Source organism: Scyliorhinus canicula, chromosome 6 (genome assembly GCF_902713615.1).
Source record: "Scyliorhinus canicula chromosome 6, sScyCan1.1, whole genome shotgun sequence".
In the NCBI taxonomy this organism is placed as follows: Eukaryota; Metazoa; Chordata; class Chondrichthyes; order Carcharhiniformes; family Scyliorhinidae; genus Scyliorhinus; species Scyliorhinus canicula.
The window spans coordinates 225,247,149-225,273,187 of NC_052151.1; the positions used below are offsets into that span (position 1 = coordinate 225,247,149).

The 26,039-nt window shown below is 52.7% G+C and overlaps 1 protein-coding gene across 2 annotated transcripts in view; it reads right to left on the bottom strand.

The window, feature by feature from the left end:
* The window catches only part of LOC119967906 (palmitoyltransferase ZDHHC5-like), a 92,137-nt gene that overhangs the window by 3,464 nt on the left and 62,634 nt on the right, over nt 1–26,039 (bottom strand). For both annotated transcript variants that reach the window (XM_038801004.1, XM_038801003.1), the window contains exons 3-11: nt 22,633–22,754; nt 13,282–13,439; nt 12,193–12,365; nt 10,843–10,945; nt 8,070–8,161; nt 7,686–7,818; nt 7,340–7,463; nt 6,720–6,838; nt 2,088–2,980 (exon numbers count right to left, since the gene is read on the bottom strand). In XM_038801004.1, coding sequence (XP_038656932.1) covers nt 2,088–2,980; nt 6,720–6,838; nt 7,340–7,463; nt 7,686–7,818; nt 8,070–8,161; nt 10,843–10,945; nt 12,193–12,365; nt 13,282–13,439; nt 22,633–22,754 — 1,917 coding nt within the window. The remainder of the gene's footprint in view (nt 1–2,087; nt 2,981–6,719; nt 6,839–7,339; nt 7,464–7,685; nt 7,819–8,069; nt 8,162–10,842; nt 10,946–12,192; nt 12,366–13,281; nt 13,440–22,632; nt 22,755–26,039) is intronic.

Here is a 26,039-nt window from a genome sequence, read left to right on the forward strand (position 1 = left end):
AGAGAGAGAAACAGACCTAATGTTTCAAGTCTATTTTGACTCTTGCGAACAGTTTCTAAGTGAATCAGATTTGATTTGAAACATTAGCTCCGTTCTTCCTTCAGAGATACTGCCGACCTTGCTGAATATTTCCAGCACTTTCCTGTTTTTATATCGGGGCAGGACCTCTGGTCAATTTCCCTCTTTTTAATCTAGGGGTCACTGGACAGCGATCAGGAGCAGGAAGATTTGTTTTTACACGGACACTTTTCACCACCTCGGCACATCCCCGAGAACGTGGACACCAATAAAATGCTGACTCGTGTACAGTCACTCACAGACCGTGAGCTTTTTCTGCCCTTTGATCCCCATACCCAACCATCCCTTGAGAAAAGGTGATGGTGAGCCAGGTTTCTGAACTGCTTCAGTCTGGGTCATGTTTTCATTTCTTACTCCCATTTCAGCCAGATTGCTGCCGATCTGGGGCCACCTTTGGAGCAGACTCGAGGCTGGTGTTTGGCTTTCCACTACAAAACAGCAGCTTGCGGATCTCCAGGATCTGATGCAAGCCTTTTATGTTTACATTATTAGCAGGGTGGCACAGTGTGAGCACAGTGGTTAGCACTGCTGAATCACAGCCTGGTATGGCAACTGCTCGGCCCAAGATGGCAAGAAACTGCAGTGTGGTGAACTCAGCCCAACCCATCACACATTGCCACCCCCACATTGATTCTGTCTACACCTCCTGCTGCCTCGGGAAGGCAGACAGCATTATCAGAGACCCCTCCCACCCAGGCTTGGCCTTCTTCCAGACCCTTCCATCAGGCAGAAGGTACAGAAGTCTGAAGACCCGCACATCCAGACATAGGAACAGCTTCCTCCCCACAGCTCCTAGACTCCTCAACGACTCCCCCTCGGACTGATCCGTTCCCTGTAAGAACATTATTCACGCCCTATGCTGCTCTTGCTCATGTATTTGCTTTGTTTGGCCCCTTGTTCCACACTGTAACCAATCACTGTTCTGTTGATGTACCATTCGTCAATGTACTCTGTCGATTATTCTTTTTTGTCTACTATGTACGTACAGTGTACGTTCCCTTGGCGGCAGAAAAATACTTTAACTGTACTTCAGTACATCTGATAATAAATCAAATCAAAATCAAATCACAGTGCCAGAGACCCGGGTTCAATTCCGGCCTTGGGTGACTGTGTGGAGTCTGCACGTTCTCCATGTGTCTGCGTGGGTTTCCTCCGGGTGCTCTGGTTTCCTCCCACAGTCCAAAGATGTGAAGGTTAGGCAGATTGGCCACGCTAAATTGTCCCTTAGTGTCCAAGATATGCAGATTGGGTGGGGTAACAGGGATAGGGCGGGGGAAGGCTACTCTTTCAGAGGGTCAGTGCGGACCTGATGGGTTGAATGGCCTCCTCCCGCAAGGTGGGAATTCTAAGGATTGATTTGGTCTTCATGCACGAACTCTCCTGGTGGAATATGAACTCACGCCTGCAGGTTATTAGTCCAGGCCGCTGTAAAATAACCTACCAGACCCTTGAAAGGATTTGACAGGGTAGATGCTGGGAGGTTGTCTCCCCGTGGCTGGAGATCCGGGAATGTCGGATCACAGCGGCAAGCCGGGGGTTCGGCCATTCTGGACAGAGACGAGGAGAAATCCCTTCACTCCGAGGCTGGGGAATCTTTAGAATTCCTGACTTCCCGGAGAGCTGAGTTGCTGAGAATGGTCTCAGCCCAGAGAGAAAGATTATTTTTGGATGCTGAGGGAATTAAGGTATACGGGGAGGGGGAGGGAAAACGGAGGAGAGACCGAAGATCAGCTGCTATCATACTGAATGGGGGAGCAGGCCTGAGGGGCCGAGTGGCCTCATTCTCTTGCGATGTTACCGTGCCCCTTATGGACAGCGGAGTTGAGACCTGCTGAGCTAGTGCCGGCATCGTCGGTGGGATCTTCCCAACATCAGAAGAGCCACTGATGCTTCAGAAAACGAACAAAAACTAATCTGCATGGGCAGCTATGAGGTGTTGTGGAACGTCCCGACATGGTGAAAATCTCCCCTTTCCTACAGCACCTCTGTGCGAAAGAGATGACACTTACTTGGGAGCCAGCAGCGGGTGTGTTGTTGCCAATACTTCACTGGTTTCCAGTGCGGCTCCGTAAGGAGGCCGCGCGACCACGTAAGACGTTGACTTTCCCATGACAGATGGGGGGTGAGGGGCGTCAGGAGAGCACATGGAGCGGACCCTGGGTGCATGTGTTGCGCCCTCAGAGAACCTGGAGAAGTATGTGGGCTGAGTGGGGGCCCCGCCAGGCTGCGAGGAGGAGGACGAAAGCACAGCCGGAGGTGCAGTTCGTTGGGTCGGACTCTTGAGTCTTGGCGAGCGCCTGGAGTCATCAGAGGAAGTGCTAACCCGAGTGTGCTGGTGATGGACAGTTCCCAAGGTTGTCTCATCCATCTGCAGTAGTTTCTCACGCTCCTGCCGTGACCGACTGTCAGAAAAGGAGCTGACGGGGGGCTCCCGGGGACAGCGGGTAGGGGCTCCGTAACCCCCTGGGGCCAGTGGGTAGCGGTGGAGGTCCGCCTCCCTCTGCTGGGCAATCTTGGCCGACATGAAGGGTGAGTGGTAGCCCGATGTCTCAGGCCCTGGCACTGGGCAGGGCGACTCGGCCTCCGGACTGCCTGAAGGGGTGGCCAAGCTGTCGTAGGACAGGCTCCCGTTGCGGGTCTGGTTGGCGAGGCTCTTGTAGGAGGTAGACGTGGTGCCCTCAGAGTGGATGGATGGCAGGTGGCTCATCTCGAAACCTCCGCCATGGGCTGACTTCAGGCTGGACGAGCGCGAGCCGTTAGAGACTGGCTCAAACTGGAAGCTCTTGTAGATGGTGGGTGAGCGGTAGGTATCTGACTCCAGGGTGGGCTCCGATTTGTAGCTCTGGCTCCTGCTGCTCTCGTCGTTGGGTGCAGGCTCCTTCACAGCATCGCCTTTGGAAATCTACAACACACAATGTCACATCGAGCTTCATCACTTCACAGTTAACAATCCTGCAGAGTTACCAGAATGGTGGCAGGACTGAGGAACTTCAGTTAATGTGGACAATCTGGGGAAGGTGGAATTGTTCCCTTTGGAGTAGAGAAGGTTCTGGGTAGAACATCCAGACTGACGGCACATTTGAGGGACAGGATAGCATCAGAAAGTCTAATCTGCAACATCTTCAGTCGGAGCTTTCAAATGAGAATCAGAAAGATAGTTGACTGCAGGCATGGAGGAAAAAGAGCGGGGGCAGTGGGACTAGATTTGAAAGAGTGCAGAAATCCTGGAGGGTTGTAGGAACTGGAGGAAATTACAGAGACCGGGAGGGTTGTAGGGGCTGGTGGAGGTTACAGAGATAGGGAGGGTTGTAGGGGCTGGCGGAGGTTACAGAGATAGGGAGGGTTGTAGGGGCTGGCGGAGGTTACAGAGATAGGGAGGGTTGTAGGGGCTGGAGGAGGTTACAGAGATAGGGAGGGGTGTAGGGACTGGAGGAGGTTACAGAGATAGGGAGGGTTGTAGGGGCTGGAGGAAGTTACAGAGACCGGGAGGGTTGTAGGGGCTGGTGGAGGTTACAGAGATAGGGAGGGTTGTAGGGGCTGGCGGAGGTTACAGAGATAGGGAGGGTTGTAGGGGCTGGAGGAAGTTACAGAGACCGGGAGGGTTGTAGGGGCTGGTGGAGGTTACAGAGATAGGGAGGGTTGTAGGGGCTGGCGGAGGTTACAGAGCTAGGGAGGGTTGTAGGAACTGGAGGAGGTTACAGAGATAGGGAGGGTTGTAGGGGCTGGCGGAGGTTACAGAGATAGGGAGGGTTGTAGGGGCTGGAGGAAGTTACAGAGACCGGGAGGGTTGTAGGGGCTGGAGGAGGTTACAGAGCTAGGGAGGGTTGTAGGGGCTGGCGGAGGTTACAGAGATAGGGAGGGTTGTAGGGGCTGGAGGAAGTTACAGAGACCGGGAGGGTTGTAGGGGCAGGAGGAGGTTACAGAGCTAGGGAGGGTTGTAGGGGCTGGAGGAGGTTACAGATAGGGAGGGTTATAGGGGCAGGAGGAGGTTACAGAGATAGGAGCGTTGTAGGGGCTGGAGGAAGTTACAGGGATGGGGAAGGTTGTAGGGACTGGAGGAGGTTACAGAGATAGGGAGGGGTGTAGGGGCTGGAGGAGGTTACAGAGATAGGGAGGGTTGTAGGGGCTGGAGGAGGTTACAGAGATAGGGAGGGCTGTAGGGGCTGGAGGAGGTTACAGAGATAGGGAGGGGTGTAGGGGCTGGAGGAGGTTACAGAGATAGGGAGGGTTGTGGGGACTGGAGGAGGTTACAGAGATAGGGAGGGTTGTAGGGGCTGGAGGAGGTTACAGAGATAGGGAAGGTTGTAGGGGCTGGAGGAGGTTACAGAGATAGGGAGGGTTGTGGGGGCTGGAGGATATTAAGCTCGAGAGGGCTGTCGGCAAGGGCCATTGATAGAGGAATCTGAACTGGAGGATGAACATAATAATAATCTTTCTTATTGTCACAAGTAGGCTTACATGAACACTGCAATGAAGTTACTGTGAAAATCCCCTGGTCACCACATTTCGGCGCCTGTTCGGGTCACAGTGGGAGAATTCAGAATGTCCAATTACCTAACCTGCATATCTTTGGACTGTGGGAGGAAACAGGAGCGCCCGGAGGAAACCCACGCAGACACGGGGAGAACGTGCAGACTCCACACAGACAGTGACCTAAGCCGGGAATCGAATCCAGGTCGGTACCGGAGGCAGGTGGGGAGGGGCGTACAACGGTGAACGGGACTCGCAGAAGCTATCGTTACAGCCTTGGTTCAATCATGGACATCAGTGCTGAACTCAAGAGATGAGGTGAGAGTTGGCCATTCGGCCCCTCCAGCTGGCTCCGTCATTCAGTAAGATCCTGGCTGATCCGATGTGGCCTCAGCTCCACTTTCCTGCCTGTTCTCCCCCCCCCAACTCTCGACCCCCTCGCCCATCGACGCTCTGCCTGACTCGGGCCTTGAATATACTGGGTGAGCCGCAGCCTCTCTGAGAGAGAGATTTCCACAGACTAACGAGCCTCCGAGAGAGGAAATTCCTCCTCGTCTCCCTCTTCAACGGGAGACCCCCAAACTGTGACCCCCTCATTCTCCATTCCGCCCCCCCCACACGAGGTGGGGAGAATCACCCTCGAGTCCACCCCTCAGGTTCTGAAACGTTTCAATAAGGTTGCCTTCATTCTTCTGAACTCCAGTGAGGACGGGGTGACCTTCCCTCGTCAGACAACCAGCACCCTATCGTCCCACCTTTTGATCTGGATGCCAGCTGGCAAAGCATTCGGCCTCTCTCCCCCTGGCTATTCATTGCTGTCTATTTTTTGCTCCAGGCGTTTCTTTTCTATTTGCTCCATCCAGAGGGATTGCACAGCGGTAGCAGGGATCAGCGATTTCCAGTGAACGTGGACAGATTGGAGAAGCTGGATTGTTCGTCCTTGGAACCGAGGCGGCCAAGGGGAAATCTGATGGAGGCGTACAAAACCGCAGGGGTGGGGGGGGGGGATGGTTTTGACAGAATAAATAAGGAGAAACTGGTGCCGGTGGGATGAGGGCTGGGAATGGGAGATTTAAAGGCCGTTAGCAAAAGCAGAGATGATATTTGAAAGCAGTGAGTTTTGGTGATCGGGTGGTGGCAGTCCATTCAATGGGAATATTAGATATATACCTGACCTACACTACTCAGCACAAGCACTTATTGCAGAATACAACAACAACTTGCATTTGTACAGCACCTTACTGTGAAAATCCCCTAGTTAAACATAGCAAAAGCGTCCTGCAGTGTTGAATAGGTGCATAATGTAACGTGGCATGGAGATGGGTTTAAAAATAATTTGAAAGAACGATGACAAGTCATAGAATCCCAGGAGTGTAGAAGGAGGCCATTTGGCCCATCGAATCTGCGGCGACCTCAGAAAGAGCACCCTACCTCAGCCCTGTCCCCAGTCTATCCCCGTAACCCCGCCTGGAGGGAATCTATAACAATAATCTTTATTATTGTCACAAGTAGGCTTACATTAACGCTGCAATGAAGTTACTGTGAAAAGCCCCTAGTCGCCACATTCCGGTGCCTGTTCGGGTACACGGAGGGAGAATTCAGAATGTCGAATTCACCTAACAGCACGTCTTTCGGGACTTGTGGGAGGAAACCGGAGCACCCGGAGGAAACCCACGCAGACACGGGGAGAACGTGCAGACTCCGCACAGAGTCAACGGAGACCGGAATTGAACCAGGTGCCTGGGGCTGTGAGGCAGCAGTGCTAACCACTGTGCTGGCCCGTTAAGCAAACGTCTTTTTCTGAGCAAGAGAAAGGGAAGTGTGGGGCGTTAACCTGATACATTCAGATTATGAAAGGGTTTGATCTGGCAGACAGAGACTGTGTGTGTGTGTGTGTGTGTGTGTGTGTGTGTGTGTGTGTGTGTGTGTGTGTGTGTGTGTGTGTATCTCTGCCTCTGTGCGTGTGGAGAACCAGACTGAGGGTCATTGAAGTAAGGTGTGTGAGTGAGTGTGCGAGCGAGCGAGTGAGTTGAGTGAAGGGAGGAAACTGGCGTGGAACGGAAACACCAGCGGGGGTTGAATGGTCAGTTTATGTGCTGCAGACCCGATTCTGTTCAAAGTGACGTGACAACGCCAGGAAGATTTTGGGGAGGGTGGTGGTGGTGACGTACCTTCTCGCTGGCAGAGTGTGTGAGGGCTGTATGGTTGCGGCCTGGGCTGCCGTAGACTGGCCTGTACTTGTACATGGTGGGTGTCGGTGGGTTGTCCATTCTGTTCAGCAAGTTGCTCTCTGCGCCCGAGGAGAAAAGGTGGGGAGACTTTAAAACATTAAAAACACTTGGGTGAAGATGTTGAGCCGTACGCGAAAGCACCCGACTGTCTGCCTCTCAGTGGCAGCAGCAGCTCGACACGCGGGTGGTGGAAACTCCGACAGTAGGTGCAGCCTGTCACCGTCCAGTCACCTTGTCGGTTGTGACTGTCCACTTCTCACAGGGTAACTGCGTCCCTCTCATGGCCTGGTTTGCTCTGAACACCAAATCAAACTGCCCTTTGGCACCATCGATTACAGCCCCCCCCCCGCCAAGGGTGACGAGTCTCGGGTTTGAGGAGTGAGAGCCAGACAAAGCTGCTGTCTCTCTGTCCAGCTCACATTTTGACCCTGCACTAACAAATGGTGATCGCCGGCATCAACTCCTCCAAGCACGAGGGAGGTCCCTGGGTTCTGCCCACCCCCTTGCCATGCATTGCAGCGTTTGCCCCCTCCCCCTCAATGTGGCATGTGCTCACTCACCCTCGTTCGTTGCCAGTGATAGGTGAGCCCGGATGCCCGAGTAACGATGTAATTCTGGTTTCGGGGGAGGAGGGGGTTCAGCGTCTGCTGACTGGCTCTCCATAATCTCCAGACTTCCTTTGGACTACAAGAGAGCAGAGATTGAGAGTTATTCCACAGAACTGGAGATATACAACATGCACGGAATAAACATCGCAGAGCAGCAGCATCAACATCTGAGACAGAAATCATCTCATCAACACCCTCACACCTGTGACCCAGTGCTCCTGTATGGCACACTCACACCAACCCCCCCACACACCCGACACCCTGACACACCAGCTCCTCTGTACCAGGACAAACTCACCCTTGTCCTCTTGAGGTTTGTTTGGATCCCATTGTCCATGAGCTTCATGGTAACCTCGGTGTCAGAAACCAAAGGCCGAAGGAAGGGAGTCTGCACAGGCATATGGAACTCCCTCTTCTCTCGGCTGACATACCTGTCAGGGGACACAATGTCAGATTGTACGTGTTAGTTGTGCTGGTCAATATGAAAGCCCTGGTGCCCTATGCACATCAGTAGGACTCAAATTAGCTGCAGCTTCCGCTACATTACATGTTTCTCAATACTAATGAGGCCAAATGCATTGGGACGTGCTGATTTTGTAAAAAGCACTGTAAATATACAACTCATCAATTTAGTGGCGATCCAGGTAGAGGGTGATGATGGGGTTGGGTAGCAGCCTCTTACCTGGGTGCTTGCGAGCTACAAAGTACATAAGAGATGTTAATCCAGCAGCCCTGCGTGAAGGGATTTACTCCACCCCGGAACTTCCCAGTAACCTACAAGGAAGAAGGAAGCATTTATTTGTGTGAACACACCAACAGATAAACAGCACAACGTGACCGAGGTGTTGGGATGGCTGGAACTCCTCATGCCCACCTTGTCAGCCTCCATTGCCCCATCAGTGCTTGGTCTTCCATCATCACACTCCACTAATGATGCAATCACTTTCCCAAATCACCCCCTCAACCCAGTCAGGGCGTGCCAGAGGGAGAGAGAGAGAGAGAGAGAGAGAGGCCCCATTCAGCCCCTTCTCCAGCCTGTTACACAGGAGCAGGAGGCCCCATTCAGCCCCTTCTCCAGCCTGTTACACAGGAACAGGAGGAGGCCCCATTCAGACCCTTCTCCAGCCTGTTACACAGGAACAGGAGGAGGTCCCATTCAGCCCCTTCTCCAGCCTGTTACACAGGAACAGGAGGCCCCATTCAGCCCCTTCTCCAGCCTGTTACACAGGAACAGGAGGAGACCCCATTCAGCCCCTTCTCCAGCCTGTTACACAGGAACAGGAGGAGGCCCCATTCAGCCCCTTCTCCAGCCTGTTACACAGGAACAGGAGGCCCCATTCAGCCCCTTCTCCAGCCTGTTACACAGGAACAGGAGGAGGCCCCATTCAGCCCCTTCTCCAGCCTGTTACACAGGAAGAGGAGGAGGCCCCATTCAGCCCCTTCTCCAGCCTGTTACACAGGAACAGGAGGCCCCATTCAGCCCCTTCTCCAACCTGTTACACAGGAACAGGAGGCCCCATTCAGCCCCTTCTCCAGCCTGTTACACAGGAATAGGAGGAGGCCCCATTCAGCCCCTTCTCCAGCCTGTTACACAGGAACAGGAGGAGGCCCCATTCAGCCCCTTCTCCAGCCTGTTACACAGGAACAGAAGGAGGCCCCATTCAGCCCCTTCTCCAGCCTGTTACACAGGAACAGGAGGCCCCATTCAGCCCCTTCTCCAGCCTGTTACACAGGAACAGGAGGCCCCATTCAGCCCCTTCTCCAGTCTGTTACACAGGAACAGGTGGCCCCATTCAGCCCCTTCTCCAGCCTGTTACACAGGAACAGGAGGGGGCCCCATTCAGCCCCTTCTCCTGCCTGTTACACAGGAATAGGAGGAGGCCCCATTCAGCCCCTTCTCCAGCCTGTTACACAGGAACAGGGGGAGGGCCCATTCAGCCCCTTCCCCAGCCTGTTACACAGGAACAGGAGGCCCCATTCAGCCCCTTCTCCAGCCTGTTACACAGGAATAGGAGGAGGCCCCATTCAGCCCCTTCTCCAGCCTGTTACACAGGAACAGGAGGAGGCCCCATTCAGCCCCTTCTCCAGCCTGTTACACAGGAACAGGAGGCCCCATTCAGCCCCTTCTCCAGCCTGTTACACAGGAACAGGAGGCCCCATTCAGCCCCTTCTCCAGCCTGTTACACAGGAATAGGAGGAGGCCCCATTCAGCCCCTTCTCCAGCCTGTTACACAGGAACAGGAGGCCCCATTCAGCCCCTTCTCCAGCCCGTTACACAGGTACAGGAGAAGGCCCCATTCAGCCCCTTCTCCAGCCTGTTACACAGGAACAGGAGGCCCCATTCAGCCCCTTCTCCAGCCTGTTACACAGGAATAGGAGGAGGCCCCATTCAGCCCCTTCTCCAGCCTGTTACACAGGAACAGGAGGAGGCCCCATTCAGCCCCTTCTCCAGTCTGTTACACAGGAACAGGAGGAGGCCCCATTCAGCCCCTTCTCCAGCCTGTTACACAGGAACAGGAGGAGGCCCCATTCAGCCCCTTCTCCAGCCTGTTACACAGGAACAGGAGGAGGTCCCATTCAGCCCCTTCTCCAGCCTGTTACACAGGAACAGGAGGAGGCCCCATTCAGCCCCTTCTCCAGCCTGTTACACAGGAACAGGAGGCCCCATTCAGCCCCTTCTCCAGCCTGTTACACAGGAACAGGAGGACCCATTCAGCCCCTTCTCCAGCCTGTTACACAGGAACAGGAGACCCCATTCAGCCCCTTCTCCAGCCTGTTACACAGGAACAGGAGGGGCCCCATTCAGCCCCTTCTCCAGCCTGTTACACAGGAACAGGAGGCCCCATTCAGCCCCTTCTCCAGCCTGTTACACAGGAACAGGAGGCCCCATTCAGCCCCTTCTCCAGCCTGTTACACAGGAACAAGAGGCCCCTATCAGCCCCTTTTCCAGCCTGTTACACAGGAACAGGAGGCGGCCCCATTCAGCCATTTTGATCCTGGATTCTTAACTACCCTTCGGTGAACAAATCTGCTTCATTCAAGATCTTTAGTCGCAAAATTCTCCTCTCCTGAGTGCCCATTACATTGTGAAAGATGCAGATCTTGCCTTCCCCTGGTGACAGCGCTTCTGACAGTGCAGGAACCCGTCGATACGGTGTGTGATGGGCCTAGGTTTAGGGCTCAAGTCTGCAGAAAGCCACAAAACTACAACGTTGTGGGTATGTCAACCAGTCTCTCCTGCTCTGAACCTGCCCCGAGGTTTCCGTGAAGCAAAGAATGATGTGGAGCAATCAACATGATGCCGCAGCCAGTTAATACTCTCTCCAGTGACGTCCCCCGCCTTCACCAGCCAGAATCTCACAGCTGAAGATGGTGTGGTGGGGAATGTGCCCGCGGATGTGGAAGGGGAGGCTTCCTATTAAAGATAGGAAGTGTAATCGTGTTGGATACTCCACCTGCTCGTTGGTTGTCCGTCCCCTCGCGACCAGCACGATGTGGAATCCAGTCAGACCCGCCACAGGAATGAAGAACAAGCCCGCCACACACATCACCGCCATACTATGTCGATGGAGTCAAGGGAAAGAGAGAGACACACACGCTCACGAATACGGAAATACTGCTCATAAACCTCCCTACTTCCATCCGGGGCGGGGGGGTTCTGTACGTCCCACCCCATCATCCTGTCCAGCCAAACACCACGTTGACGACCAGGAAGAGAGGCAGAGGGGTTATGAACATTCACACAATGGTTTCTGTCTGGTGTGTGGAGAAAGGAGACCTGGTGGAGGGGAGTGGACAGGGCTGGACAAAGGCCCTGATTGGGCCAGACCCTATGAACAGCGATGGGCACCACACTATGGGCCAGACCCTATGAACAGCGATGGGCACCAAACTATGGGCCAGACCCTATGAACAGCGATGGGCACCACACTATGGGAAGGGGATATTGTCCTTGCAGGGAGCGCTGTGTGGATCTACCAGAATGACATCCGAGACCAGGGCATCAAAGGGTGAAAGGACAGTGGCTGACCCTCACTGGCCCATCAGAGATGAGGAATTAAATTCAAAGGTTAAATTCCGAAGAGAAATTACACAGCACAGGGTTATATTCCCCAGGATTGAGATGATTAAGGGGCAATTTGCTCAATGTTTTTGAGATAGGGGTCGATAGAGCTAAACTATTCCCGCTGTTTGGGGAGAGTCTCGGACTGGGGCAGGTCAGAATCTGAAAATTGGATCCCGGAGGGAAGATGCGAAACATTTCTCCACACAAAAGGGAGGCAGAAGTTTGGAAAGTCTCTTCCATAAATGGGAACGAATGCCGGATCGATTCTTTATTTTAAATCCCAGATTGGTCGGTTTTTGATATCCAAAAGGGACTGAGGGAAACGGAGAGAAGGTGGATAAATGAGTCAGGTCACAGGTTAGACAGGATTACAGTGAATGGTGGGATAGTCAGGAGGGAGCTGAATGGCCTCCTATATCTCTGATGAGCCAGTGAGGGTCAGCCGCTGTCCTTTTACCCTCTGAAATCCCGGTCCCGGGTAGAGTGGAGGAAAAGCTGCTCCTCTCACTGATGGTGGAGGGGGAACAGGGATTTTATTGAATATTGAAGGCCGAGGAGGGAGTGGACAGGAGAGGATTTCTTGGTAAACACAACGTTGCATCTGCCTGCCGCTAGGTGGAGCCGGCGTGCCCCACTTGCAACCGTAAATCACCACAAGCAGGACCCGCCCTTTGAAAGGGCACATCCAGACAGTCAGCCCTGCCCCACAGGCCCCCTGGGGAAACCAGAACAAGGATACGTGACAGTGGTGTGCACCTTGGACAACTCGTTCACGTGGTTCAGCACGTAGAGGAGGCCAAAACCAAAGACGCCGATGATGTGGGTGGTGAGCGACAGGAGGAAGAGAAAGAAGTAGCGGTAGTTCCTGCGCCCGATGCAATTGTTCACCCACGGACAGTGATGGTCAAACTCCTGGGAAGGGCGGAGGGAGAGAGATAGAGATAAATAAGTTAGAATTAAAAGCACTCGCAAGTCCGTTGTGTCTCTTTTGACACACCAATCACATAGTTCCTTGCAGATTAAACCGGGTACGGCATATAGCAGTTATTTTAAGGGTATGTAAACAGGTCCTGTGCAGCACTCAGCACATTTCCCCCAGTCCTCGAGCCAGATAAATGTTGAACCCCAGCATCTGCACGTTTGACCTGGTTAATGGATCAGCAGACTGCCTACATGGTCACCGCATGAAAGGAAGGTGAACAGTTTTGTGCACAATAGCAGCACATTTAGGCCTCTCTCTGGGCTGAGCTTGGTTCACCATGAGAGGGGTTTGGGGGTGGGTAAACAGACATTGAATGAAGGTGTGCCTGCGCGGTAGTGTGCACACACGCGAGTCTGTCTCACATCTAGGGCAGCAGGGTAGCATGGTGGTTAGCATAAATGTTTCACAGCTCCAGGGTCCCAGGTTCGATTCCCGGCTGGGTCACTGTCTGTGCGGAGTCTGCACGTCCTCCCCGTGTGTGCGTGGGTTTCCTCCGGGTGCTCCGGTTTCCTCCCACAGTCCAAAGATGTGCGGGTTAGGTGGATTGGCCATGATAAATTGCCCGTAGTGTCCTAATAAAAGTAAGGTTAAGGGGGGGGGTTGTTGGGTTACGGGTATAGGGTGCAAACGTGGGTTTGAGTAGGGTGATCATGGCTCGGCACAACATCGAGGGCCGAAGGGCCTGTTCTGTGCTGTACTGTTCTATGTTCTATCTTCGTAGGTTTGGATGTCTATGAAAGCAGAGCTTGCCTTGTTCCAGCATACTGTCCACAGAGCTGGTGATCCTGGTGAGAGTCGGATCCTGCAGGGAGGAGGGTGAAATAATGACAGGCAAGCCACACTTACCTCCACACAGTTGTCACAAACGCTGCAGTGCGAACACCGGGGTGGGCGGTAGAATCGACAAGTTGAGCACCACTTCATCCGGACCTGGATGCTTTTGATCTCCACGTTCTTATAGAGCGGAGCCCGAAAATCATCATCCTTATCTTCATCTTCATCAGCTGAGAACAGACAGGGGGGGTGAAGAGAGCAGGGGGAGAGAGAGAGAGAGCAGAGGGGAGAGAGAGAGAGAGAGCAGAGGGGAGAGAGAGAGAGAGAGAGCGGGGGAGAGAGAGAGAGAGCGGGGGAGAGAGAAGAGCAGGGGGAGAGAGAGAGAGAGAGAGGCAGGGGAGAGAGAGAGAGAGAGAGTGCGGGTGAGAGAGAGAGAGGGGGGAGAGAGAGAGAGAGCAGGGGGAGAGAGAGAGAGAGCAGGGGAGAGAGAGAGAGAGCAGGGGGAGAGAGAGAGAGCAGGGGGAGAGAGAGAGAGCAGGGGGAGAGAGAGAGAGCAGAGGGGGGAGAGAGAGCAGAGGAGAGAGAGAGAGCGGGGGAGAGAGAGAGAGAGAGGAGAGAGAGAGAGCAGAGGGGAGAGAGAGAGGAGAGAGCAGAGGGGAGAGAGAGAGAGAGCAGGGGGAGAGAGAGAGAGAGCAGGGGGGAGAGAGAGAGAGCAGGGGGAGAGAGAGAGAGAGCAGGGGGAGAGAGAGAGAGAGCAGGGGGAGAGAGAGAGAGAGCAGGGGGAGAGAGAGAGAGAGCAGGGGGAGAGAGAGAGCAGGGGGAGAGAGAGAGCAGGGGGAGAGAGAGCGAGAGAGAGAGAGAGAGGGGGGAGAGAGAGAGGGGGGACAGGAGGAGGAGGAGGAGGTGATGAGAAGGGGGTCATTGAACTGAGAAACAGCTACTAGACAGCCCATTGGAGGCACTGAGTGATATTACCCTGGGTGTCTTGATTACTGAGTGATATTACCCTGGGTGTCTCGATTACTGAGCGGTATAACCCTGGGTCTCTCGATTACTGAGCGGTATAACCCTGGGTCTCTCGATTACTGAGCGGTGTTACCCTGGGTGTCTCGATTACTGAGCGGTATTACCCTGGGTGTCTCGATTGCTGAGCGGAATTTCTCTGGGTCTCTCGATTACTGAGCGGTATAACCCTGGGCCTCTCGATTACTGAGCGGTATGACCCTGGGCCTCTCGATTACTGAGTGGTGTTACCCTGGGCCTCTCGATTACTGAGCGGTATTACCCTGGGTGTCTCGATCACTGAGTGGTATTACCCTGGGTGTCTCGATTACTGAGCGGTATTACCCTGGGTGTCTCGATTACTGAGTGGTGTTACTCTGGGTGTCTCGATTACTGAGTGGTGTTACCCAGGATCTCTCGATTACTGAGTGGTGTTACCCTGGGTCTCTCGCTTACTGAGCGGTATTACTCTGGGTGTCTCGATTACTGAGCGGTATAACCCTGGGCCTCTCGATTACTGAGCGGTATGACCCTGGGCCTCTCGATTACTGAGTGGTGTTACCCTGGGCCTCTCGATTACTGAGCGGTATTACCCTGGGTGTCTCGATCACTGAGTGGTATTACCCTGGGTGTCTCGATTACTGAGCGGTATTACCCTGGGTGTCTCGATTACTGAGTGGTGTTACTCTGGGTCTCTCGATTACTGAGTGGTATAACCCTGGGTGTCTTGATTACTGAGCGATATGACCCTGGGTGTCTCGATTACTGAGTGGTGTTACTCTAGGTCTCTGGGTTACTGAGTGGTATTACTCTGGGTGTCTCGCTTACTGAGTGGTATTTCTCTGGGTCTCTCGCTTACTGAGCGGTATTACTCTGGGTCTCTCGCTTACTGAGTGGTATTTCTCTGGGTCTCTCGCTTACTGAGCGGTATTACTCTTGGTCTCTCGCTTACTGAGCGGTATTACCCAGGATCTCTCGATTACTGAGTGGTATTACCCTGGGTCTCTCGCTTACTGAGTGGTGTTACTCTGGGTCTCTGGGTTACTGAGTGGTATTACTCTGGGTGTCTCGCTTACTGAGTGGTATTTCTCTGGGTCTCTCGCTTACTGAGTGGTATTTCTCTGGGTCTCTCGCTTACTGAGCGGTATTACTCTGGGTCTCTCGATTACTGAGTGGTGTTACCCAGGATCTCTCGATTACTGAGTGGTATTACCCTGGGTCTCTCGCTTACTGAGTGGTGTTACTCTGGGTGTCTCGATTACTGAGTGGTGTTACCCAGGATCTCTCGATTACTGAGTGATATTTACCCTGGGCGTCTCGATTACCGAGTGGTATTACCCTGGGTCTCTCGATTACTGAGTGGTGTTACCCTGGGTCTCTCGATTACTGAGTGGTGTAACTCTGGGTGTCTCGATTACTGAGTGGTGTTACCCTGGGTCACTCGATTACTGAGTGATATTACCCTGGGTCTCTCGATTACTGAGTGATATTTACTCTGGGTGTCTCGATTACTGAGTGATATTTACCCTGGGTGTCTCGATTACTGAGTGATATTTACTCTGGGTGTCTCGATTACTGAGTGATATTTACTCTGGGTGTCTCGATTACTGAGTGATATTACCCTGGGTCTCTCGATTACTGAGTGATATTACCCTGGGCCTCTCGATTACTGAGTGATATTTAACCTGGGCCTCTCGATTACTGAGTGATATTTACTCTGGGTGTCTCGATTACTGAGTGGTGTTACCCTGGGTCTCTCGATTACTGAGTGGTGTTACCCTGGGTCTCTCGATTACTGAGTGGTGTTACCCTGGGTGTCCCGATTACTGAGTGGTGTTACCCTGCGTCTCTCGATTACTGAGTGGTGTTACCCTGGGTCTCTCGATTACTGAGTGGTATTACTCTGGGTGTCTCGATTACTGAGCGGTATAACCCTGGGTGTCTCGATTACTGAGCGGTATAACCCTGGGTGTCTCGATTAATGAGCGGTATTACTCAGGGTCTCTGGATTACTGAGCGGTATTACTCTGGGTATCTCGATTACTGAGTGGTGTTACCCTGGGTCTCTCGATTACTGAGTGGTATTACCCTGGGTGTCTCGATTACTGAGTGGTGTTACTCTGGGTCTCTTGATTACTGAGTGGTATAACCCTGGGTGTCTTGATTACTGAGCGATATGACCCTGGGTGTCTCGATTACTGAGTGGTGTTACTCTGGGTCACTGAGCGGTATTACCCTGGGTGTCTCAGTTACTGAGTGGTATTACCCTGGGCCTCTCGATTACCGAGTGGTGTTACCCTGGGCCTCTCGATTACCGAGTGGTATTACCCTGGGCCTCTCGATTACCGAGTGGTGTTACCCTGGGCCTCTCGATTACCGAGTGGTGTTACTCTGGGTTTCTCACTTACTGAGCAGTATTACTCTGGGTCTCTCGCTTACTGAGTGGTATTTCTCTGGGTCTCTCGCTTACTGAGCGGTATTACTCTGGGTCTCTCGCTTACTGAGTGGTATTTCTCTAGGTCTCTCGCTTACTGAGCGGTATTACTCTGGGTCTCTCGATCACTGAGTGGTGTTACCCAGGATCTCTCGATTACTGAGTGGTATTACCCTGGGTCTCTCGCTTACTGAGTGGTGTTACTCTGGGTGTCTCGATTACTGAGTGGTGTTACCCAGGACCTCTCGATTACTGAGTGGTGTTACCCTGGGTCTCTCGCTTACTGAGCGGTATTACTCTGGGTCTCTCGCTTACTGAGCGGTATTACTCTGGGTCTCTCGATTACTCAGTGGTGTTACTCTGGGTCTCTCGATTACTGAGTGGTGTTACCCTGGGTCTCTCGATTACTGAGCGGTATTACCCTGGGTCTCTCGATTACTGAGTGATATTTACTCTGGGTGTCTCGATTACTGAGTGATATTTACTCTGGGTGTCTCGATTACTGAGTGGTGTTACCCTGGGTCTCTCGATTACTGAGTGATATTACCCTGGGTCTCTCGATTACTGAGTGATATTTACTCTGGGTGTCTCGATTACTGAGTGATATTTATTCTGGGTGTCTCGATTACTGAGTGGTGTTACCCTGGGTCTCTCGATTACTGAGTGGTGTTACCCTGGGTCTCTCGATTACTGAGTGGTGTTACACTGGGTGTCTCGATTACTGAGCGGTATGACCCTGGGTCTCTTGATTACTGAGTGGTGTTACTCTGGGTGTCTCGATTACTGAGTGGTGTTACCCTGGGTCTCTCGATTACTGAGTGATATTACTCTGGGTCTCTCGATTACTGTGTGGTGTTACCCTGGGTGTCTCGGTTACTGAGTGGTATTACCCTGGGTGTCTCACTTACTGAGCGGTATTAATCTGGGTCTCTCGTTTACTGAGTGATATTACCCTGGGTGTCTTGATTACTGAGCGGTATTACCCTGGGCCTCTCGATTACTGAGCGGTATTACCCTGGGTCTCTCGATTACTGAGCGGTATTACTCTGGGTGTCTTGATTACTGAGCGGTATGACCCTGGGTCTCTCGATTACTGAGCGGTATTACCCTGGGTGTCTCGATTACTGAGCGGTATTACCCTGGGTCTCTCGATTACTGAGCGGTATTACTCTGGGTGTCTCGATTACTGAGCGGTATTACTCTGGGTGTCTTGATTACTGAATGATATTACACTGGGTCTCTCGATTACTGAGTGATATTTACTCTGGGTGTCTCGATTACTGAGTGGTGTTACCCTGGGTCTCTCGATTACTGAGTGGTGTTACCCTGGGCCTCTTGATTACTGAGTGATATTACCCTGGGTCTCTCGATTACTGAGTGATATTTACTCTGGGTGTCTCGATTACTGAGTGATATTTACCCTGGGTGTCTTGATTACTGAGTGATATTTACTCTGGGTGTCTCGATTACTGAGTGATATTTACTCTGGGTGTCTCGATTACTGAGTGGTGTTACTCTGGGTGTCTCGATTACTGAGTGATATTACCCTGGGTCTCTCGATTACTGAGTGATATTTACTCTGGGTGTCTCGATTACTGAGTGGTATTACCCTGGGTCTCTCGATTACTGAGTGGTGTTACCCTGGGTATCTCGATTACTGAGTGGTGTTACCCTGGGTCTCTCGATTACTGAGTGGTGTTACCCTGGGTGTCTCGATTACTGAGTGATGTTACTCTGGGTGTCTCGATTACTGAGTGGTGTTACCCTGGGCCTCTCGATTACTGAGTGATATTACCCTGGGTGTCTTGATTACTGAGTGATATTTATTCTGGGTGTCTCGATTACTGAGTGATATTTACTCTGGGTGTCTCGATTACTGAGTGGTGTTACTCTGGGTGTCTCGATTACTGAGTGATATTACCCTGGGTCTCTCGATTACTGAGTGATATTTACTCTGGGTGTCTCGATTACTGAGTGGTGTTACCCTGGGTCTCTCGATTACTGAGTGGTGTTACCCTGGGTGTCTCGATTACTGAGTGGTGTTACCCTGGGTCTCTCGATTACTGAGTGGTGTTACCCTGGGTGTCTCGATTACTGAGTGGTGTTACCCTGGGTCTCTCGATTACTGAGCGGTATTACCCTGTGTGTCTCGATTACTGAGTGGTGTTACCCTGGGTCTCTCGATTACTGAGTGGTATTACTCTGGGTGTCTCGATTACTGAGCGGTATAACCCTGGGTGTCTCGATTACTGAGCGGTATAACCCTGGGTGTCTCGATTAATGAGCGGTATTACTCAGGGTCTCTGGATTACTGAGCGGTATTACTCTGGGTATCTCGATTACTGAGTGGTGTTACCCTGGGTCTCTCGATTACTGAGTGGTATTACCCTGGGTGTCTCGATTACTGAGTGGTGTTACTCTGGGTCTCTTGATTACTGAGTGGTATAACCCTGGGTGTCTTGATTACTGAGCGATATGACCCTGGGTGTCTCGATTACTGAGTGGTGTTACTCTGGGTCACTGAGCGGTATTACTATGGGTGTCTCGATCACTGAGTGGTATTACCCTGGGTGTCTCGGTTACTGAGTGGTATTACCTGGGCCTCTCGATTACCGAGTGGTGTTACCCTGGGCCTCTCGATTACTGCGTGGTATTACCCTGGGCCTCTCGATTACCGAGTGGTGTTACTCTGGGCCTCTCGATTACCGAGTGGTGTTACTCTGGGTCTCTCACTTACTGAGCAGTATTACTCTGGGTCTCTCGCTTACTGAGTGGTATTTCTCTGGGTGTCTTGATTACTGAGCGGTATTACCCTGGGCCTCTCGATTACTGAGCGGTATTACCCTGGGTCTCTCGATTACTGAGCGGTATTACTCTGGGTGTCTTGATTACTGAGCGGTATGACCCTGGGTCTCTCGATTACTGAGCGGTATTACCCTGGGTGTCTCGATTACTGAGTGGTATTACTCTGGGTGTCTCGATTACTGAGCGGTATTACCCTGGGTCTCTCGATTACTGAGCGGTATTACTCTGGGTGTCTCGATTACTGAGCGGTATTACTCTGGGTGTCTTGATTACTGAATGATATTACACTGGGTGTCTCGATTACTGAGTGATATTTACTCTGGGTGTCTCGATTACTGAGTGGTGTTACTCTGGGTGTCTCGATTACTGAGTGATATTACCCTCGGTCTCGATTACTGAGTGATATTACCCTGGGTCTCTCGATTACTGAGTGGTGTTACCCTGGGTGTCTCGATTACTGAGTGGTGTTACCCTGGGTCTCTCGATTACTGAGTGGTGTTACCCTGGGTGTCTCGATTACTGAGTGATGTTACTCTGGGTGTCTCGATTACTGAGTGGTGTTACCCTGGGCCTCTCGATTACTGAGTGATATTACCCTGGGTGTCTTGATTACTGAGTGATATTTATTCTGGGTGTCTCGATTACTGAGTGATATTTACTCTGGGTGTCTCGATTACTGAGTGGTGTTACTCTGGGTGTCTCGATTACTGAGTGATATTACCCTGGGTCTCTCGATTACTGAGTGATATTTACTCTGGGTGTCTCGATTACTGAGTGATGTTACCCTGGGTGTCTCGATTACTGAGTGATATTTCCCTGGGTCTCTCGAAAACTGAGTGGTGTTACCCTGGGTGTCTCGATTACTGAGTGGTGTTACCCTGGGTCTCTCGATTACTGAGTGGTGTTACTCTGGGTCTCTCGATTACTGAGTGGTGTTACCCTGGGTGTCTCGATTACTGAGCGATATGGCCCTGGGTGTCTCGATTACCGAGTGGTGTTACCCTGGGTCTCTCACTTACTGAGCGGTATTACTCTGGGTCTCTCGATTACCGAGTGGTGTTACTCTGGGTCTCTCACTTACTGAGCGGTATTACTCTGGGTCTCTCGCTTACTGAGTGGTATGTCTCTGGGTCTCTCGCTTACTGAGTGGTGTTACCCTGGGTGTCTCGATTACTGAGTGGTGTTACTCTGGGTCTCTCGATTACTGAGTGGTATTTCTCTGGGTCTCTCGCTTACTGAGCGGTATTACACTGGGTCTCTCGCTTACTGAGTGGTGTTACCCTGGGTGTCTCGATTACTGAGTGGTGTTACTCTGGGTCTCTCGCTTACTGAGCGGTATTACTCTGGGTGTCTTGATTACTGAGTGGTGTTACTCTGGGTCTCTCGATTACTGAGTAGTGTTACCCTGGGTGTCTCGATTACTGAGCGGTATTACTCTGGGTCTCTGGATTACTGAGCGGTATTACTCTGGGTGTCTCGATTGCTGAGCGGTATGACCCTGGGTCTCTCGATTACTGAGCGGTATTACCCTGGGTGTCTCGATTACTGAGGGGTATTACTCTGGGTGTCTCGATTACTGAGCGGTATTACCCTGGGTCTCTCGATTACTGAGCGGTATTACTCTGGGTGTCTCAATTACTGAGCGGTATTACTCTGGGTGTCTTGATTACTGAATGATATTACACTGGGTGTCTCGATTACTGAGTGATATTTACTCTGGGTGTCTCGATTACTGAGTGGTGTTACTCTGGGTGTCTCGATTACTGAGTGATATTACCCTCGGTGTCTCGATTACTGAGTGATATTTACTCTGGGTGTCTCGATTACTGAGTGGTATTACCCTGGGTCTCTCGATTACTGAGTGGTGTTACCCTGGGTGTCTCGATTACTGAGTGGTGTTACCCTGGGTCTCTCGATTACTGAGTGGTGTTACCCTGGGTGTCTCGATTACTGAGTGATGTTACTCTGGGTGTCTCGATTACTGAGTGGTGTTACCCTGGGCCCCTCGATTACTGAGTGATATTACCCTGGGTGTCTTGATTACTGAGTGATATTTATTCTGGGTGTCTCGATTACTGAGTGATATTTACTCTGGGTGTCTCGATTACTGAGTGGTGTTACTCTGGGTGTCTCGATTACTGAGAGATATTACCCTGGGTCTCTCGATTACTGAGTGATATTTACTCTGGGTGTCTCGATTACTGAGTGATGTTACCCTGGGTGTCTCGATTACTGAGTGATATTTCCCTGGGTCTCTCGAAAACTGAGTGGTGTTACCCTGGGTGTCTCGATTACTGAGTGGTGTTACCCTGGGTCTCTCGATTACTGAGTGGTGTTACTCTGGGTCTCTCGATTACTGAGTGGTGTTACCCTGGGTGTCTCGATTACTGAGCGATATGGCCCTGGGTGTCTCGATTACCGAGTGGTGTTACCCTGGGTCTCTCACTTACTGAGCGGTATTACTCTGGGTCTCTCGATTACCGAGTGGTGTTACTCTGGGTCTCTCACTTACTGAGCGGTATTACTCTGGGTCTCTCGCTTACTGAGCGGTATTACTCTGGGTCTCTCGCTTACTGAGTGGTATTTCTCTGGGTGTCTCGATTACTGAGCGGTATGACCCTGGGTGTCTCGATTACTGAGCGGTATGACCCTGGGTGTCTCGATTACTGAGCGGTATGACCCTGGGTGTCTCGATTACTGAGTGGTGTTACCATGGGTGTCTCGATTACTGAGCGGTATGACCCTGGGTATCTCGATTACTGAGTGGTGTTACTCTGGGTGTCTCGATTACTGAGTGGTATTACCCTGGGTCTCTTGATTACTGAGTGGTGTTACTCTGGGTGTCTCGATTACTGAGTGGTATTACCCTGGGTGTCTCGATTACTGAGTGGTATTACCCTGGGTGTCTGGATTACTGAGCGGTGTTACCCTGGGTGTCTCGATTACTGAGCAGTATGACCCTGGGTGTCTCGATTACTGAGTGGTGTTACCCTGGGTGTCTCGATTACTGAGTGGTATTACCCTGGGTGTCTCGATTACTGAGTGGTATTACCCGGGGTGTCTCGATTACTGAGCGGTATGACCCTGGGTCTCTTAATTACTGAGTGGTGTTACCCTGGGTGGTGTTAGCCGGTGGAGCTCGCGAATCTCACTCACGGGGAAAGCGATACGCAGAGGCTCACCTCGTGGGAAGATGCCAGGGTCCATGAAAGTAGCCATGCTGAAGTTTGCCAACACAAAGAGGAAAATAATCACATTGTAGATGGGAACGGCGGGCGAGAAGGCCTGGCTGAGCCATGGGCATCTGTGGGAAAGAGGCAGACAGACAAAGACATTAAGGATCACAGCATAATAAATCTCAGTCATTTGCAGCTGACCTGGATCTCCCAATATTCCAGCAGGACAGGATTCTCCGGGGTCTTCAGAAGCAGGTAGCCACTTTTACTTTGAGGGGCACGGGGCTGACTGTGGAGGGAAGCGCAGCAGCTAACCCATGCACAGCAAGCCTGCATAAACAGCAATGTGACAACAATCACACCACATGTACTACTTTATGTGGTCTTCGTCGAGGGATGAATATTGGGCTCCAACACCCCATTGCCAGCACCCAAATCCCACTCTGCCCATCAGATTGAGCAAAGCAAACCTCACTTCAAAATTTCATTCCAAAAGACTGTACCTACTACAGTGCGGCACTCCCTCAGTACTGACCCTCTGACAGTGCAGCACTCCCTCAGTACTGACCCTCTGACAGTGCGGTGCTCCCTCAGTACTGACCCTCTGACAGTGCAGCACTCCCTCAGTACTGACCCTCTGACAGTGAAGCATTCCCTCAGTACTGACCCTCTGACAGTGCAGCACTCCCTCGGTACTGACCCTCTGACAGTGCAGCACTCCCTCAGTACTGACCCTCTGACAGTGCGGCACTCCCTCAGTACTGACCCTCTGCCAGTGCAGCTCCCTCAATACTGACCCTCTGACAGTGTAGCACTCCCTCAGTACTGACCCTCTGACAGTGCAGCGTTCCCTCAGTACTGACCCTCTGACAGTGCAGCACTCCCTCAGTACTGACCCTCTGACAGTGCAGCACTCCCTCAGTACTGACCCTCTGACAGTGCAGCACTCCCTCAGTACTGACCCTCTGACAGTGTAGCACTCCCTCAGTACTGACCCTCTGACAATGTGGCACTCCCTCAGTACTGACCCTCTGACAGTGCAGCACTCCCTCAGTACTGACCCTCTGACAGTGCAGCGCTCCCTCAGTACTGACCCTCTGACAGTGCAGCACTCCCTCAGTACTGACCCTCTGACAGTGCGGCACTCCCTCAGTACTGACCCTCTGACAGTGCGGCGCTCCCTCAGTACTGACCCTCTGACAGTGCAGCACTCCCTCAGTACTGACCCTCTGACTGTGCTGCACTCCCTCAGTACTGACCCTCTGACAGTGCAGCACTCCCTCAGTACTGACCCTCTGACAGTGCAGCACTCCCTCAGTACTGACCCTCTGACAGTACGGCACTCCCTCAGTACTGACCCTCTGACAGTGCAGCACTCCCTCAGTACTGACCCTCTGACAGTGCAGCACTCCCTCAGTACTGACCCTCTGACAGTGTGGCACTCCCTCAGTACTGACCCTCTGACAGTGCGGAACTCCCTCAGTACTGTCTGCGGTAAATTGTGATCTGAAATGCGCTGACTGAAAGCACAGTGGAATAACAAAACTCAAATGGGGAATTTGATAAATAATCAAAGGTGACATTATTGCAGGGATGTGATGGAAAAAGGAGGGTAGCGCTGATTAACCATATCGCTCACCCAAACAGCTGGCATAGGGATGATGGGCCAAGTGGCCTCCTTCAACACTGAATCTGTCTCGAATTCTGGCGCTGCCTTCTGACATTTTACTGGTCCGGACTCTGAGTCGAGCTGGGATTGGCCACTGCTTTTATTTATTTACTTATTGGCTAGGCTAAACCCGGTTAACATTCCTCATTGGCAGCGAATGGGAGGGGGGCCCCAGGCCACGCCGGAGGGGGGGCCCAGGCCACGCCGGAGGGGGGGCCCAGGGCACGCCGGAGGGGGGGCCCAGGGCACGCCGGAGGGGGGGCCCAGGGCACGCCGGAGGGGGGGCCCAGGGCACGCCGGAGGGGGGGCCCAGGGCACGCCGGAGGGGGGCCCAGGCGAAGGTGGAGGGGGGACCCAGGCAAAGGTGGAGGGGGGACCCAGGCAAAGGTGGAGGGGGGACCCAGGCGAAGGTGGAGGGGGGACCCAGGCGAAGGTGGAGGGGGGACCCAGGTGAAGGCGGAGGGGGGCCCAGGCCACGGCGGAGGGGGGGGCCCAGGCGAAGGGGGGACCCAGGCGAAGGTGGAGGGGGGACCCAGGCGAAGGTGGAGGGGGGACCCAGGCGAAGGTGGAGGGGAGACCCAGGCGAAGGTGGAGGGGAGACCCAGGCCACGGCGGAGGGGGACCCAGGCGAAGGTGGAGGGGGGCCCAGGCGAAGGTGGAGGGGGGACCCAGGCGAAGGCGGAGGGGGACCCAGGCCACGGCGGAGGGGGGGGCCCAGGCGAAGGTGGAGGGGGGACCCAGGCGAAGGTGGAGGGGGGACCCAGGCGAAGGTGGAGGGGGGACCCAGGCGAAGGTGGAGGGGGGACCCAGGCGAAGGTGGAGGGGGGACCCAGGCGAAGGTGGAGGGGGGACCCAGGCGAAGGCGGAGGGGGACCCAGGCGAAGGCGGAGGGGGACCCAGGCACCAGCAGCGATTGGGGAAACAGGCTCAGAGCAGAAAAGGTTAAAAGGAGATTTGAAGGAGCTGTTTAAAATCTAACAAGGCTTCGATAGAGTAAATAAAGAGAAACAGTTTATCGTGGCTAATGGATCAAAATGTGCGCACAAATATAATGTGACTGGGCAGAGAACCAGAGGCGAGATAAGGAAATATATATTTATTTTTTTTTAAACGCAACAAGGTCTTGTTTTGGACTGCAGTGTTTGATTAGGAGCTGGGAACAATACTCAATTGTATTCTTTTCAATAAGGCTCTGCAGATGTCAGAAATAAATGCAAATAATTGTTATGGTGGAAGAACGGGGGAGTGGGCCTAACTAGATGGCTCTAAAAGCCAGTACAGGGGCGGCACGGCAGCAAGTGGTTAGCACTGTTGCCTTATGTGGCTGAGGACCCGGGTTCGAAACCAGGCCCCGGGTCACTGTCTGTGTGGAGTTTGAACATTCTCTCCCTGCGTCTGCTTGGGTCTCACCCCCACAACCCAGAGATGTGCAGAATTGCCCCTCAATTTAAAAAAAATAATTGGGTACCCTGCATTTAAAAGAAAGTAAAAGCCAGTACAGGCTCAATGGGCCGAGTAGTTTCCTACTGAGCTGAATCGGTCTATGATTTTTTTGAGGGAGTTCCAGGATATTCCCCTGGCGACAGTGAAGGAACGGCCGATATATTTCCCAGTCAGGGTGGGGAGTGACTTGGAGGGGAACCTCCAGGTGGTGGGGTTCCCAGGTATCTGCTGCTCTTGTCCTTCTAGATGATGGTGGTCGCGGGTTTGGAAGGTGCTGCCTGAGGAGCCTTGGTGAGTTCCT